The 16,079-nt window shown below is 37.0% G+C and overlaps 2 protein-coding genes across 2 annotated transcripts; one reads left to right on the forward strand and one right to left on the reverse strand.

Moving 5' to 3' along the window:
* Nucleotides 1–381: 381 nt before the first annotated feature.
* Nucleotides 382–5,577, reverse strand: LOC125120708 (olfactory receptor 5M11-like). Its single transcript, XM_047769168.1, is given in 3 exon segments — nt 382–623; nt 626–1,357; nt 5,478–5,577. Coding segments are annotated over 3 exon segments (1,074 nt in total).
* Nucleotides 5,578–13,446: 7,869 nt separating this feature from the next.
* LOC125117805 (olfactory receptor 1030-like) lies at nt 13,447–14,385 on the forward strand. Its single transcript, XM_047763889.1, has one exon. It carries the CDS (start codon nt 13,447–13,449, stop codon nt 14,383–14,385), a length of 939 nt encoding a protein of 312 aa, XP_047619845.1.
* Nucleotides 14,386–16,079: the final 1,694 nt, after the last annotated feature.

Raw genomic sequence — 16,079 nt, forward strand, 5'->3', positions numbered from 1 at the left:
CATCATCTCCAAACAATTCCTCAATTATTTGTTTGCATTAGATTCTCATTGATCCTGCCCTCTGCATATAGAATGTTATTGCTAGGAGTTCCCGTCATGGCTCAGTGGTTAGGGAACCCAACTGGCATCCATGGGGATGCAGGTTTGATCCCTGACCTTGCTAAGAGGGTTGAGAATCTGGCATTGCTGTGGCTGTGGCATAGGCCTGCATCTTTGGCTCCGATTTGACCCCTAGCCTGGGAACCTCCATATGCTGAGGGTGTGGCCCCAAAAAGACAAGAATAAAATAAAACAAAATGTTATTGCTAGTCCAGATAATTTCATTCCAATGTTGGCAGAACCTACAACAGATACTTTTGGATTGTTTTAAAGACTTATTTTTCATTGGGAAACTATTAAAATAGAACTTTTCTCCATGGTCCTAAGTTTTCTTGTACATGTTCTTCTTAAAGCCTGTTCCACATCCTTGTTCCTCAAGCTATAGATAAACGGATTCAGCATGGCACTCACAAAAATGCAAAACACTGACACAATTTTCCCTTGTTCAACAGGTTGTTCATTTGTGGGTCTCAGATACATGGAGAAAAGGGACCCATAGACCATCGTGACAACTGTCAGGTGTAGAAGGATTTGCACTGCCCTTCATGGGAATGGATGCTTGTAATGGTGTTGAAAATGAAAACATAGGAGATGAGGATGATGAGGAGGGAACCTGTGAGGTAAATCCCTGCAGACACAAACAGGGCAGTTTGCTTTATGTAAGTTTCGAAACATGTCAACATTAGGAGGGGTGGGTCAGCACAGTAGAAATGGTTGATGGTGTTGGGTCCACAAAAGGACAAGTGAGAGGTCAATATTACCTGCATGGTGCCCACTGTAGATCCCCAGAAGTAGGGGAAAGTGACCAGGCAGATGCAACGTGGCCTGGACATTCTGCTGTTGTAATGCAAAGGTTTGCAGATTGCCATGTACCTGTCGTAGGCCATGGCACCAAGCATGTAATACTCAGTAAGGAACAGAGTCACAAAAACAAAACATTGGGCCAGACACCCTGTGTAGGAAATGTTTTTCTTCTCAGATAAGAAATTAAAAAGCATCTGAGGAGATACATTAGTAGAATAAAAAATATCTACACATGCTAAGTGGGTGAGGAAAAAGTACATGGGGGTTTGCAGCTGGGGAGTGAATCTGATTAATAAAATCATCCCCAAGTTTCTGGTCAGGGTGATGAGGTAAATCAGGAGAACCACAACAAAAAGAATGGGCTGCAGCTCTGGTTGACTGGTCAGTCCCAGCAGAACAAACTCTGTTGTCCCAGTGCCGTTGTGTTGGGGAAATATCTTCCTCTTCATTTTCTCTATTAAGAGAAGAATAATTTTTCAGTTATATTTTTCAGAATTTATTTTTCAGATATAAAAAGATAAATGAATTGTATGCAGTTCAAGAACAGACAAAATTAGCACTAAAACCAATTGGTTTTGAAAAGAGAAGTTCAAATAAGTTATTGCAAGAGTTTCAATAGATGCGTTCAGATTGTTGATGGTGCTGATTAAACTGGACAATATATTTGATAAATATGTTTTGAAGTTCATGCACCACCTATGTTGGCATCTTTGCAACTCCCACCTTAATTCACCTAGCCCATATTGAATTTGAGTTAGCCCTTTGGTGTCCCTCTTTAGGCTGTAGTATCAGAACACCTGATAAGCAGACATGACTACTGCCATCATCTGATAATGACATAAATGCTCGATTGGGCAATGAAGAGAATGGTTGTTTTCTCACATCGGTTCTATCATTTTCTCTGAAGACAAACCTTCCACAATCAAAGAGGCATATACTTCTTGAGAGCCTCTTGTACATTGATTAAGATTCAGTTTCTTCTTTATTTCTTCCTTACTCTCCAGTAGCAATAAACTTCTCCCAGTCCTTTGATGTTCTCCATCCCATCTCCATGTTCTATGTCAACAACTGGTAATCTGGGTTATTTCTTACCCTAATACCTGCTATATACTAGATCCACATTTCAATTAATCTCATACCTTTGACTTCACACCTTATAAATAAATAAACTATCAGAAAGTCTCATCTGCTCTACCTTTAACACATTTTGTACTGAATCTTAAAACATCTTGGCAGCATTTTCTCCGTACCCGTAAGGTCTACAGTTAAATTAGCTCTTACTTAAGCTACTTAATAATTTTCCTTCTTCCACAGGTGAAAGGTTTTACCATCCCACACAAGCCACTGATCTTTTATGAACATAAAAATATCATGCTACTGATCTGGTAAAGTGGTCCAAGACTTTTCACTAGACTTCTTACCAGAGTATAGAGGGACTTGTGTAATGTCTTTCAAACTCTTCTACGACTTTCTCTTTAGTCCTTTTCTCCTGCCATATTGACCTTTTTGCTGTTTATTTCATTTTTTAAAAAAATCAAACTATAGTTGATTTAAAATGTTGTGTCAATTTCTACTGTACAGAAAAGTGACCAAGTCATACATGTATACATATATATGTGTATACATATGTGCCTGTGTGTGTGTCTGTGTCTGTACACACATGAAAGGGATATGTGTGTGCATTCCCTTTCTTATATCTTCCACCATGGTCCATCCCAAGCTGTATCTTGAACATTCTGACCACATTCTTGCTTCAGGGCCTTTGCACATACTGTTCCTTCCACCTAGACTGTTCTTCCCTGGGACCCATAAGTGACTCATTTCATCATTTCATTTACATCTCATTTCTAATAACATATACACTGAAAGGCATTGCCTGGTCTCTTGTCTCAGTTACTCCATCCCCAAAACAGTTGAATTGTAATCCATATTTTTTCTCATATCATTTATTGCTTCTAAGAGTATTACTTTTTGATACAAATAACTGTTAGTTTCATGTATTATTGTCCGTCCCACCCATCCTTGGAATGTGAGCCACATAAGGGCAGGAATTTTTTGTGTGGTATAGCCCCAGAATATGAGAAAATGCTTAATTATGGTCAATAAGCAGCATCTATCCATTAAGTAAATGGATGAACTAGTGAGGTAACTTTTCCACTTGCATACATTAATTGATTTTCCATGGCATGTAGATTTCTTACCTCCATGATGTAAGAGAGATGGAGTTACTACAAACAACTACAGATGTCATGGAAACAATGTACAGAAGGGAAGCACAATTAAAGGGTGGTTATAATAATACAATCTAGTGATAATGATACCTGATTTAGACCCTTGATAACTTACAGTTAAAAATGGCAGGGTGGTCTTTTGGGAACAGGTGGAAGTTGACTGAAATGAGTTATAGTTATCTCTTTAGCAAATTTTGCAAGGGTAGGAGGCCATAGAAAGATCACGTTTTTAAACAGATAATTCTATAGCTTTATTAAAATTATATATTCATATATCTAAGACTCAGATCAGTGGTTACAGAAACTGTCTTCACATTGGAATCAGGTGTGGCGCTTCTAAAATCACTGATCCTTGGGACCCGGCTCAACCGAGGTGGGTACACAAGTTGGTGTATCTTTAACAAGTTTTAATGCACAGCCAGGGCTGAAGAATTTAGTAAAACAATTGAGATGATATACTTAATCCAAATAAAAGGAGTCATATAATTTTACCCTCTGATAACTTACACCATCCCTTTTCAGTGAATTCTGAGGCATTGCACTAAACCCCCTAATATAGAGTTATCATCATCAGTGGTATACAGACATTTGTTGATTAACTCTTTTTTTCCTTTTAGGGCTGCCCATGGCCCATGGCATAAGGAAGTTCCCAGGCTAGGGACTGAATAGAGCTACAGTTGCCAGCCTATGCCATAACCACAGCAATGCCAGATCTGAGCCATGTCTATGACCCATTGAGGAGGGCAAAGGATAGAACCCATATCCTCATGGATACTAGTTGTGTTCTTAACATGCTGAGCCAAAACAGGAACTCTGTTAATTAACTATAATGAAGGAAAAAATCCCATTCTATGATTTCAGCCCTTGTAACATTCTTTAGGTTTTAGGAAGCTGGGAAAGAAAATGTCTTCCTGAGAGACTCTGTGATTTCGTCTTAAGTTTTCTCATATTCAGGAAATAGAAGGAAAAGGGAGAAACCTTATCAAGGATAACACCCTTTTATTATTAATTACATGTGGTTGCGGGCTTAGTTCTGGGATTCACGTGCAGAAACACCATTTGTGAAAAGATTTAGTGTAGTTATGTTTCAAGTTAGGAGCTGAAGTGAAGGAGTGGAAGTGAAAGATTTATTGTTCTCATTCTCACTAAAGAATTCAGAGTTGTAAAAATACCAGTGCACATTGCTTGTGCTGAACGGTGTCTGAGAATTTTTCAGTCCCCGCCTTAAATATCACAGCCCTTGATGCCATGGATCTCCACCATATGGCTTCATTCCAAATTGTTGAGATCCTTTTCATTCCACAAGGAAGGTGTGTGAGAAAATGAGAGTGATAAAGATATTCCAAAAGAAGATAACAGTTAAATGTACAAAAACATTACAGTTCAAATAGTAGAACTATTGAAAAGAATCACCATTATACTTAGCATAGGTAAGAATTAAAGATCCATGCATGGAGTTCCCTGGTGGCTCACTGGGTTAGGAATTGAGCATTGTCACTGTCGTGGCTGGGGTCCCTGGCCTGGAAACTTTCACATGCCATGGGTGCAGAGAAAAAAAAAAAAAAGCACCCCCCCCCCACAGACAAAACAAGATTCATGAACAATGCAGGGGGAAGAAAACCAATTTTTTTTTTAATCTCTATAAGGTCTTTTGTAAGAACATTGGCCAAACAGGATGATTCAGCTGAAATTTAAATAAAATTCACAGCAGTGTTGGAAGGAACACAAATACGGTAGCGAAAAGTATATTCCCCTTGAATAAAACAATGTAAACCTGTTTTGATGATTCTGGATACACCAAAGCTATCATATTGCAATGCAAAACTAAATTGGAAAAACCGGAGAAACCCTTTCACATGAAGAAGACATTTGTTTTGTTCTTTCTCACCTTTAACCTAACACTCATTTACCCAAATCCCTTTACAGTTTCCTCTCAAAAAATAAGAACATATGGAGTTGGAGTATATTTTCTTGTGCCAAATTCTAAGAGGCTAGGATTGGAGAAGGAAAACACATTAGAAGGGAAGCACGATGTTTGGACTTTTTAAATTCCAAAAATTAGCTAACACTCCACAAATGACTCTACTAAATCTTAGCTATATTGTGAAATGAATCTGTAAGTAAAGTTGGGGTGGTTGTAAGGCCTGTCTGACCTCTTCATACATTACAAGTCACCTGCTATCTTTGATAGAAAAAGTCTGGGGTCTGTCTGCCTGCTGCTTGGTCTTAATGTGGCATTTTTAGAGTCACTACTAATTGCATTTTTATGTTTGAAAGAGGAAATAGTAAGAAATCAAATAATATTTCTTATGAATTCTTGGTTTTCAGAACTGTCAGACTTACCTGTGAAGGAATGGTGGTTTCTTAGGTTCCTTAGAGGTCCCCAAATAGGAGGATTTACACCTGAAGGGCTAACTGGGGAGGGGAGTGGGGCGAGGCTCATCCCTGAAGCATTCACCAAGAAGTTACCTAGAGGATGTTATTAGAACTCCCTCTGGAGGTGGTTACAAAAGTCACATCCTAATGAACAGGATCTTAATGTATGGGTTGATCATTAGAAGCTCACAGTGTCTTTTAGTAAATGTAAAAGCGCATAGTACCAATTTTGACATTGGGAGTAGTTCTCAGGCAGCTGAAACTACATTCCCACATTCTTTGTAATAAAAGATCTCTTATCTTATCTCTTTGTAATAAAAGATCTGCTTATCTTATCCTCAGCTGGAATAACTTTCTGTCTTCTGAATCCCCATGGCTGTTTCTCTGCCTCTTTCATGATCCTTGTCTCCTTTTATAACTTTTCTATTTCTTTTAAGGACAGTAAGTATCTGAGGACAACCTTCATGTCAATTCACTTGATTTCTCCAGTTGCAATCTGTAAATATTTGTGTTCATAGATAAAATGTAGTGAAGACTTGTTGAATAAACACCAAACGGTGATGATAAATAGAGTGTTGCGAATTAGTGGTTTTTCATGTAAACTGTACTTTACCTCATTTTCACTGGTAATATAAGGTAATTTCATCTCATGAACTAAAGTGCAACTTGCAGGGGAATCAGCTTTTAGACTCTCAGATCTAATGAACAGTTAGTTTACATGAAATTAGTTCAAGTAGACGTATTAGCTTGGACCACTTGTTTAGTTTATGATTCTTAATAACTATTAACTCATATACTATTTCCTTTTAGGGTCTTGTCTACACTAGTATTTGAAATCAGAGTCAAATCCTAGTATTTCTGGCTAGGTTTATAAGAATACTATTATAGATAACAACAAAAATAGGACAATAGTCTTACATCTTCTGTATGATTAAACCAATCTTTCTTTTCAAAACTCCATTAACCTTTTATGCTTGACATTTAAAAATTGTTGATTATGACAAAAAAATTAAAGAGCCCTAAGTCATGCCTTTCTGCATGGAAATACTAACAATCAATAGAAAAATAGCAAAAGGTTATTCAAGGGTGTAGGGAATCTGTCTGAGACTGTGTCCCAATCTCCTTGCTGTAGACTCTGGCCTTGAGTCATTTGGTTGGACAGCCAAAGCAAAGTAAACTTTGGGCTCAGCTTACTTAAGCAGTTCATGCTTGGACTTGAGTTAATGCTCCCACAGTAACTTTAGTTTCCATGAGGTATAACCAGTAACCTGGTTTCCAAATTTCCAGTGTCTTCCTAATCGAGAAATATGAAAACAGCTAAAATTTGATGATGAAGACATGTTGCACCAGAGAATTGGACTACTGTACAGTAGACTTCCTAGACCAGGTCCCAGTAAATATAAAGACCCTAAGCAGAGTCACTAATTCCCTCAAGAGCCAAACTGCAGCTGGGCCAGCAGAGAAAATTAGCAGGCTCTGTCCAGCAGAGAGAGTAACGACCCCAAGACACATTTTTACTGGTGGATAGCAGCAGAGCAAGAGTATCCATGCAGGTGAGAGGCCAAGAAATACTAGAGAGAAGCACAAAAATAATAGATGCAGATCAAAGCTTCTCTTCCCCATGCTGGGAGGCCTCATGAGTCATATGAGGGGGAAAAGCATTAAACTATGAGGATTGAGCATTTACCTAAAAAGAAAGATCAACTAAGACTTTATTGAAATAATTGAATGTTCTATGTCCAAAATTCCTCTTTCAAGGAAAATCATTCTTCACAAGTCTACATGTAATTATATCTTGACGTAACAACTAATATGATGATTAAAGCTGTTGGTCATTAACATTTTTCTGAAAAGATAAGAGATAAATATACTATATATATCATATATTTTTCTAAAAATATGAGGTAAATATTGCATATATATGTTGCCATAAACATGCAAAGAATGAATAAATAAAAGCACATAAAAGCACTTTATTTATCAGGTGGGCAAAGACCCTACTGATTAGGGGGAGAAAAGGCCATATAAGTTCTTTAATTTGTCATTCTGAAAATGTTTTTTTGTTGAGTTGGTTTATTGACATGGGTAAAACTATCCTATAATATTATTCTCTCATGTTTTATGACATTTATTCCTAAATACATGTTATTGTCAAATTCTTCATTAAATATATTGGTTAGAAGAAATCACAATTATTTATTTATTTATTTATTTATTTATTTATTTATTTATTTATTTATTGTTTTTTTAGGGCCACACTCACAGGATATGGAGGTTTCCAGACTAGGGGTCAAATGGGAGCTACAGCTTCCAGCCTACACCACAGCCACAGCAACGTGGGATCTGCACCTCATCTGTGACTGAACCACAGCTCACGGCAATGCCAGATCCTTAACCCACTGAGCGAGGCCAGGGATTGAACTGGCATCCTCATGGACACTAGTTGGGTTTGTTAACCACTGAGCCATGACAGGAACTCCAGAAATTAAATTTTAATGTGTAGTTAAGAAATTGTATTTCTTCCCTTAAGATGATATTTTGGGTTCATTATAAAATTTGAATTTGCTCATTAATGTTATGATCATTGATGTACCACAATGACCTCATGGAGGTTTTTTACAATCAACTTCAACATTATATACTCTGTACAAATGCCTTTGGTAGCTGCAATTCTCTCTGACTTTTTAAAATTCAGGTTGAACAAATACAATTAGTTTTATAGTAGATTCACTATAAAAAACATACTTTAAAAACTTGTTTTATCATATCTCTGCTCAGGTGACTGGGACTCCTGTGGAAGACGAAAGCAGTTACAGAGAATTTATAAAGCCGCCTTTTCACAATTTATTTATATTTTATGGTTGTAAAGTGCACACATTTGCAGCTCTCAGTTTGACAGTTACTACCATCTGTTGAATATTTATTAGATCCCAGAATCTAGTGTGATGAATGTATTAAAATAGATATACATATTTATTATCAAGGAAAATTAAAGCTTCTTTAATACTTATGATATCTCTGTGCTAGAGATATTATAATTTATTTCTTAGGGATGAAAACCCTGAATATTGAAGAAATTAGACATTTTTTTCCAAGGATGTAGAGCTAGGTTTCAAGATAAATTATTATTCTTTTAGATATTTCTGGGCTGATTCTGCAAACAATTCACATCACATGGGTTTAGATGTTTAATGGGTATTTATGTTTCAGCCAATTTTCAAAATTGCTGAATTTGGGTGTGTGTCTTCATTATACATAAATAAACACTATATATACACACATGTATATACACATGCATATGCATTATATGGTGTGTGTATATAGATATAATATATATGTAAAGTGTATATATTGTGCAGATATTCCAAGCTAAAAGGATGGAGTCTGGAACTAGTTTAATAGTGTGATAGTACAGGATGAGATAAAATGCGGTCAGAATCATTACTTGTTTTTCTTGCATCTTGCAACTCCAAGTCATAGCACTTCCCTAAAGTTGAAATTTTTATATGAGAAATAAATTAATAAAACTTGTTTTTAGCTTTTAAGAGAAGACATCTCCCAGGGAGTTCCCTGGCAATCTAGTGGTTATGACTCAATGCTTTCACTGCTGCTGCTCAAGTTCAAACCCTGATCTGGGAACTGAGATCCCACATCAAGCTGCTGCTGCTCACTGTGGCCAAAAAACAAAACAAAATAAACAAACAAAACCCCAAATCAAGAAAAGAGGTTGCAAATTTGTTGCAAATTTCTTTGAAGTTCTTTTCAATAGCAAGAATTCCTTTCTTTCCTCCTTCTCTCCTCCTCTTCATCCTCCTCCTCTTTCTTCTTCCTCATGTAGAAAAATTGGACCTTTAAGATAGTTAAAAAGTCAAGAAGGTAATATTTGGTTAAGGGAGGTAGTGGGAATGAAGGGGAGAAATCATGGATGACAGAAATTTCTGGAATGTGTACACAGCTGAAAGAGGGTGTAAAATATGATAAAAAGGATTAAGGCAGAGGGTTTTAAATGACTTTAGGGGGAAAATTTTGGAGAACTTCAGATTCTTCTCCATATACACCACCAAATCAACCTTAGTAGGGTGAATGGAGATTGGTGAGAGTATGAAAAAGATCATTGCAGCTGCCTAGCTGTCAATACAAAACATTCTCTTCCTCTGTATGTGATTGATGTACATGTCTCATCTCAGTGGAACATGCTGACTGGTTGTAGCTCTGAAAAGGGAAGAGGGGAGCAAATTTTCTCGTAGCTCTTCTATGCCTGGGTGAGGTCAGTTCAGAGAAAAGGGACAGAAAATCATGCCTAAGCTGCATCCTCGAATCCAATTTCACCTGCAACAGAGCATAATATTAACACCTGCATCATTTGTATAGTCTTTACTTGATCCAGCATCCAGAAGAAGGGTGATTCAATGGCCCTTTGGACCTCCAACAATGGTGAAGCCAGGAGTATCTCAAATCTTTAAACTTGTAACAAAATGAATAATTATTCTTACTTCTATAATTTCCACTGTGACATTTATTGAATAACTACTGCGTGTCAATCTAATGTGAGTCAGGACACGTCCTTAAAAAAATCTACTAAGAATATTTAACTGAAGAGTATTTAATGAAAAGACAGAATACAAGTAAGTGAAAATCAGTCGAGAAGCTGAAGCACTTGGAGGCTAATTGCAGAAAGGAATTTCCATCCTAGTCCCAAAGCAGCCAGGGCAGAGGCTACTTTCAGGAATCCAGTGAGAGCTAGAACCAGGAAGAACGCTACTCAGAAGCAGTTTTCCTTGTGAAACTGGGGGAAAATACAAAACCAAATTGGGCTACTATTTTCTTCCTCCTACTTCTGACATGCTCCTGGTTTCTCCCAAGGTCCAAAGTTAGATGGAAAGTAGGCACCAAAAGAGCTCTGTTGATGGAATCTAAGGATGAAATTCCAGGTAGAGAAAGCAAAGTAGAGAAGAAAGACAACAAGTTTGGGTGGGGAAGGCTGATAAAGGAATAATCACCAGCACATTTATATTATCACTATATCTACAAGGTTCCCTTTGTGGATATAAAGTTAATATTCAAAATGTAAAGAACAAGGCTCAGAGTCAGGAAATAATTAGCTCAAATTCTAAAATTGTTAATTGATATTCCAATGGTTTTCCACACTCCAAAACTTATTCTGTATACCGTGCAGTTTTCTAACTTGTTTGTGGTAAATAAGATAACTTACTATTTCCCCCAAGTCAAGTCTCAAATTATCAGACATTAAAATAAAGAGAGAATCCCACTGTTTCATCACTTCAGGAGATTTCCTTCCTTGATGACACTGGGGAGTGGCAAAAAATTCATGTCCTCGGTGAGCCTAAGTTTTAAAACAAAAAAATTATAGTGGTTGCTTATAGTCTGAATGACATTCTGCTAGAAATAATTGAACCATAGGGAGTTGGTCCCTCTGTGACAAATCTGTTATAAACTCGAGTTTCTTCACATCTGTACTGTCATTGGGAGATCACTCTTCTTTCATAGGTAGGATTAGTAATTGTTAAAACATATTTTGAAATTAGAGATAACATTTTAATTAATATGGATAAAATTATGGTCCAAAACACATTCTGGTGAATTAGCAAATGTGTTGATTTAAATGTTGCCATTCTTTTCAGAGTACAAATATTTTTACCTATACAGTGAAGTAGGATCATAATGGAAAAAGAAGTAGATGAAAGGCCACCTGACAGAGCCTCAAGGTGAAGGTGATCTTTAAGGATGCAAAGCCTGTTTGTCCCATGAGCCACTTCTCTCCACTTACTAATGCTTCTTTCTCAGCTTTCCTTGCTCAGTAAGTTAGGACATTGTGTTGTATTTTATCAGGTAAGGTTATTACCATACAGTACTCCATTAAATGATCTATTATGTTCATTGTTTGCACTGCTTCATTCCTCACAGTGAAAATGGGTGAATATATTAATTATTTTGACTCTTTATTAATGATTTAATAATTAGAAATATTGAAAATACACCCCTAGAACCAAAAGAATGTTTACTTACTATGACAACTATAATTTTATGAACGTAGAAAACCAGAGAACGATTATGATTTCATTGATTTAAGTGATTTGTCTTGCATTTTGTCACCCTGGTTAGTAAGTCCAAAGTCCTCAATTGCAGAATGAGATAATGCAAAGGGGTAAGAAAGCTGGAGTAATTCATTTACAATTACAAGCTGGAGTAATTCATTTACAAAGGACTTACAGGAGTGCCCACTGTGGCGCAGCAGAAATGGATCCAACTAGTAACCATGAGGTTGCCTGTTCGATCCTTGGCCTCACTCAGTGGGTTAAGGATCTGGCATTGCCATGAGCTGTGGTATAGGCTGCAGACACTGCTCGGATCCTGCATTGCTGTGGCTGTGGCATAGGCCAGCAGCTAGAGCTCTGATTGGGCCCCTAGCCTGGGAACCTCCATGTGCCATGGGTGCAGCCCTAAAAACCGAAAGCAAAAAAAGCGAAACAATAAAAAAAGGCCTTACAAAATGACCTATGTCCATTTAAGCTCTATAGCTATTAACAAGAGTCAGAGTAACATTGACATAGCTGGTTGTTGGCTATTGAAGGAAAATACAGATTTTTTTCCATGATGGTCTTCATGGTCATTTTTATACTGCACAAATGTTGGGAGATAGACTCTATATGATTTTCTTATATACTGCCTCAGTTGTATGGGTAATGAGATTATTATTATCAATATGATATTTTACATGTTTTAAAGAACTTTAATTCAGGTTATGTTTTGCATGAATTAACTTGAGGTAGAATTACAAGGATAGTCATTAGGATTTGGGGATATATATGTCAATCTTTTTTTAAATAATTGTCAGCTACTCAACCAGGGAGACTTTTAATACTTTATTTGTCCCCTAATCAGTATCCCCCCCTTGAAAATGTAATACCTTGAAAATGTGTAAGTATATACCTATACACATATATATTATGTATTGTTTATGTACTACATGTTTATTTTTATACAAAAAACAGTGATTTTTGTGTCCCATGTACCAAGCTTTGACCCTAACAATTCTCTATATTATACAAACCCAACCCTCTCCTGAGCTGAGTCTAAAAATTTAAGTAAGATTTGGTATATGAGGGCCATTGAGATAGATTAAGTGTGGTGAAAAGGTGTTTGCACTACAGGATGAAGGACCTGCTTGAAAATGATCTTGATTTTAAAAGGGCAGGTAGACAGACCCTGTTTCTATAAGGATCTGTATCACATGTCAGTTCAACTTCCTTTTATTTTATTCAGCTGTGAAAGCACCAGAGCTTCAATGACCTATGCTTTAGATACTACAGCAAAAGGTATATTTAAAAACAAAGTATCATAATTCCAAAGAAAAGCAACGTTTAAGGGGACCCTAAGTAAACAATTTACAATAGTGGTATTTGCAGAAAAGATGAAGCCTTTTCAAATATGGAAAGATTTGCAGAAAAGCATTTACATCTATAACTTATTTTATATAAAGGAGCTATATATTAATTTAGATATTGAATACATCAATTACATGCTTACTAGTTTCTTTTGTCTTTCCTTTTTTTTTTTTCTTTCCCATTTTTTCTAATGGCTGTATCAGCAGCATATGGAAGGTCTTAGGCCAGGAACTGAGTGTGAGCTGTAGCTTTGACCTAAAATGCAGCTGCCCCCATACCAGATCCTTTAACCCACTTCCCAGGGCCAGGATCTAACTCACATCTCTGCAGCAACCTGAGCTGCTGCAGTCGGATTCTTAACCCAACAAGCCACAGTGGAGACCCCTAGGTTATTTTTTGATGCCACACATATTTACAAGTTTGAGGACAGTATGTATTAGATGACATGATGTGCATAGCAGCAAAATAACAAAAGACAAATGCCATGTTTATTTCCTCTACTTTAGACCTCATTTGACGCTAAGCAAATAATGTTAAAGAACAACTACACAGCGGTGACTGAGTTTATTCTCCTGGGACTGACAGATCGACCTGAGTTGCAGCCTCTCCTTTTTGTGGTATTCCTCATCATCTACCTTATCACAGTAATCGGCAATGTCAGCATGATTTTATTAATCAGAAGTGACTCAAAACTTCACACTCCGATGTACTTCTTCCTCAGCCACCTTGCCTTTGTAGATCTCTGTTACACCACTACTGTCACTCCTCAGATGCTGGTTCATTTCTTATCCAAGAGAAAAACCATTTCCTTTCTTGGTTGCTTCATACAGTTCCACTTTATCATTGCCCTGGTGATCACAGATTATTATTTGCTCACAGTGATGGCTTATGACCGCTACATGGCCATTGGCAAACCCTTGCTCTATGGGAGCAAAATGTCCCAAAGTGTCTGCCTCGCTCTTGTTGCTGCTCCTTACATTTACGGCTTTGCCAATGGTCTAGCACAGACCATCCTGATGCTCCGCCTCTCCTTCTGTGGACCCAATGAAATCAACCACTTCTACTGTGCTGACCCACCTCTCTTAGTCCTGGCCTGCTCAGATACGTATGTCAAAGAGACTGCCATGTTTGTGGTGGCTGGTTTCAACCTCACCTGTTCTCTCACCATCATCCTCATCTCCTACATTTTTATTTTCACAGCTATTCTGCATATCCGCTCTGCCGAGGGGAGGCGCAAGGCTTTCTCCACCTGTGGGTCCCACCTGATGGCTGTCACTGTGTTTTATGGGACACTGTTCTGCATGTATCTGAGACCTCCTTCTGAGGCATCTGTAGAACAAGGGAAAATTGTAGCTGTTTTCTACATCTTTGTGAGTCCCATGGTAAACCCTTTGATCTATAGCCTTCGGAACAAAGATGTTAAAGGAGCAATAAGGAGAATGTTTCAAAGGAAATTGTTTGTCAAATAGGGTAAACATTTTGATCACAATTATGTAACATATCTGTATTCCCTGAACAATATGTGAGCGCGTTAAATTAAAAAATCACCTTTCGTCACTGGGTATTATTTTGTCATTTGTAATTTGCCTATAAGGTTTAGATGAATGTGTCAAATCATTAGCTCATGTTGTCTCAAATAAAAGAAATACCACATAGAAATTCAAAGATAAGTCCAGAAAGTATTATGATTGCTCTATAAAATCAGTAAATGACAAGTAATTCTATCCAGAGTACTCATATGTGTACCGAGTTATAAAACAAGGAATTATCAAATAATGCTACAGCATTGACAATTTAGATTTTCAGGTTTTAATGATTCTCAAACTATTTTCCAGAAGCTTCTCAACTATAACATGCATTATTTTGTTTTTTTTTTTCCTTGTAGTCAAGTTATATAACAATGAAAATCCTGAGGAATCTCAGGTTACTACTCCAAGAAGGGTTTTGATGAAAATGCCAAACTTCCTTTGCATTTTTTAATTTTAATTTTTATTTATTTTTCTTTTTTTATGGCTGCTCCTGCAGCATATGGAAGTTCCCAAGATCATATTCAAATCAGAGCTGCTGCCGAGACCCACATCACAGCCACAGCAACATTGGATCCAAGCCTCAGCTGTGACCTATGCCACAGCTTGTGACAATCCCAGATCTTTTGCCCACTGAGCAAGGCCAGGGATTGAACCCAAGTCCTCATGGACACTGAAAGGTTATTGTTATTAACCCACTGAGCTGCAAAGAGAACTCCTGAATTATTTTTAATTGTTTCTTTTTTTTCTCTCTTTCTTTCAGCCATACCCTCGACATATGGAAATTCCTGCAGCAAGGATGGAATCTGAGCTGCAGCTGCAACCTATGCCACAGCTGTGACAATGCTATGTTCTTAACTCCCGTGCCACAGGAGGAGCTCCAAATGCTTTCTTTTAATTTTTTTCTAATCAATGTGTTTCCATGTCTTAAAATTGATTTTGTGGTTTCAGCTTTTGTTTATTTTTGGTTATGAACTCTTTCCAATACACAGCCAAACATGTAAACTAGTATAAAGACCACTAGTATAAGCATAATTAATCATTTATGTCTTCACACAACATCACTTTTGTTTCAGATATTTTAGAAACTCAGATATTGCACACCCCTTCATGTCATGAAACCCTTTTTGTCGTCTTTGACATCTTCTCCTGAGCCATTTAAGATGGAGTAGCCTGTGTTGGTGGAAAGCTCTGAAAAGAGATGGAAGTTGAGCAGAGCAGGGCTCAATTACATCAATCTACTTGATTTTTTTTGTTGTTGTTCTTTTTTCAGATCTTCAGTATCTCTACAAATATTTTATTGTTTCATGTACAAAACCTGAGAGAAATGTTTGTGGATTTGTGTCTTTCTTTTTGTAATTTTTTTTCTTTAAGCATTGAGGCTATATTATTAGATCAGGTCAGGTACTGAAATAATATTATTCCTTTTATCATTTATAGTTTCTATCCCGTCTCTGATGCTTAAAATCTAAAAGTCTTTCCTGATATTTGTAGATCTTCAGGCAGTATTTTTTAGTTGTTTTTGGTTAGTTGGCACCTGTTATATGCATTTCTACCCTTTGTTAAATTTAAGTTTAGTTGATTGACAATATTATATAAGTTTCAGGTGTATAACACAGTGATTCACAATTTTTAAA

The sequence above is a fragment of the Phacochoerus africanus genome, chromosome 2 (genome assembly GCF_016906955.1).
Source record: "Phacochoerus africanus isolate WHEZ1 chromosome 2, ROS_Pafr_v1, whole genome shotgun sequence".
Taxonomy (NCBI): domain Eukaryota; kingdom Metazoa; phylum Chordata; class Mammalia; order Artiodactyla; family Suidae; genus Phacochoerus; species Phacochoerus africanus.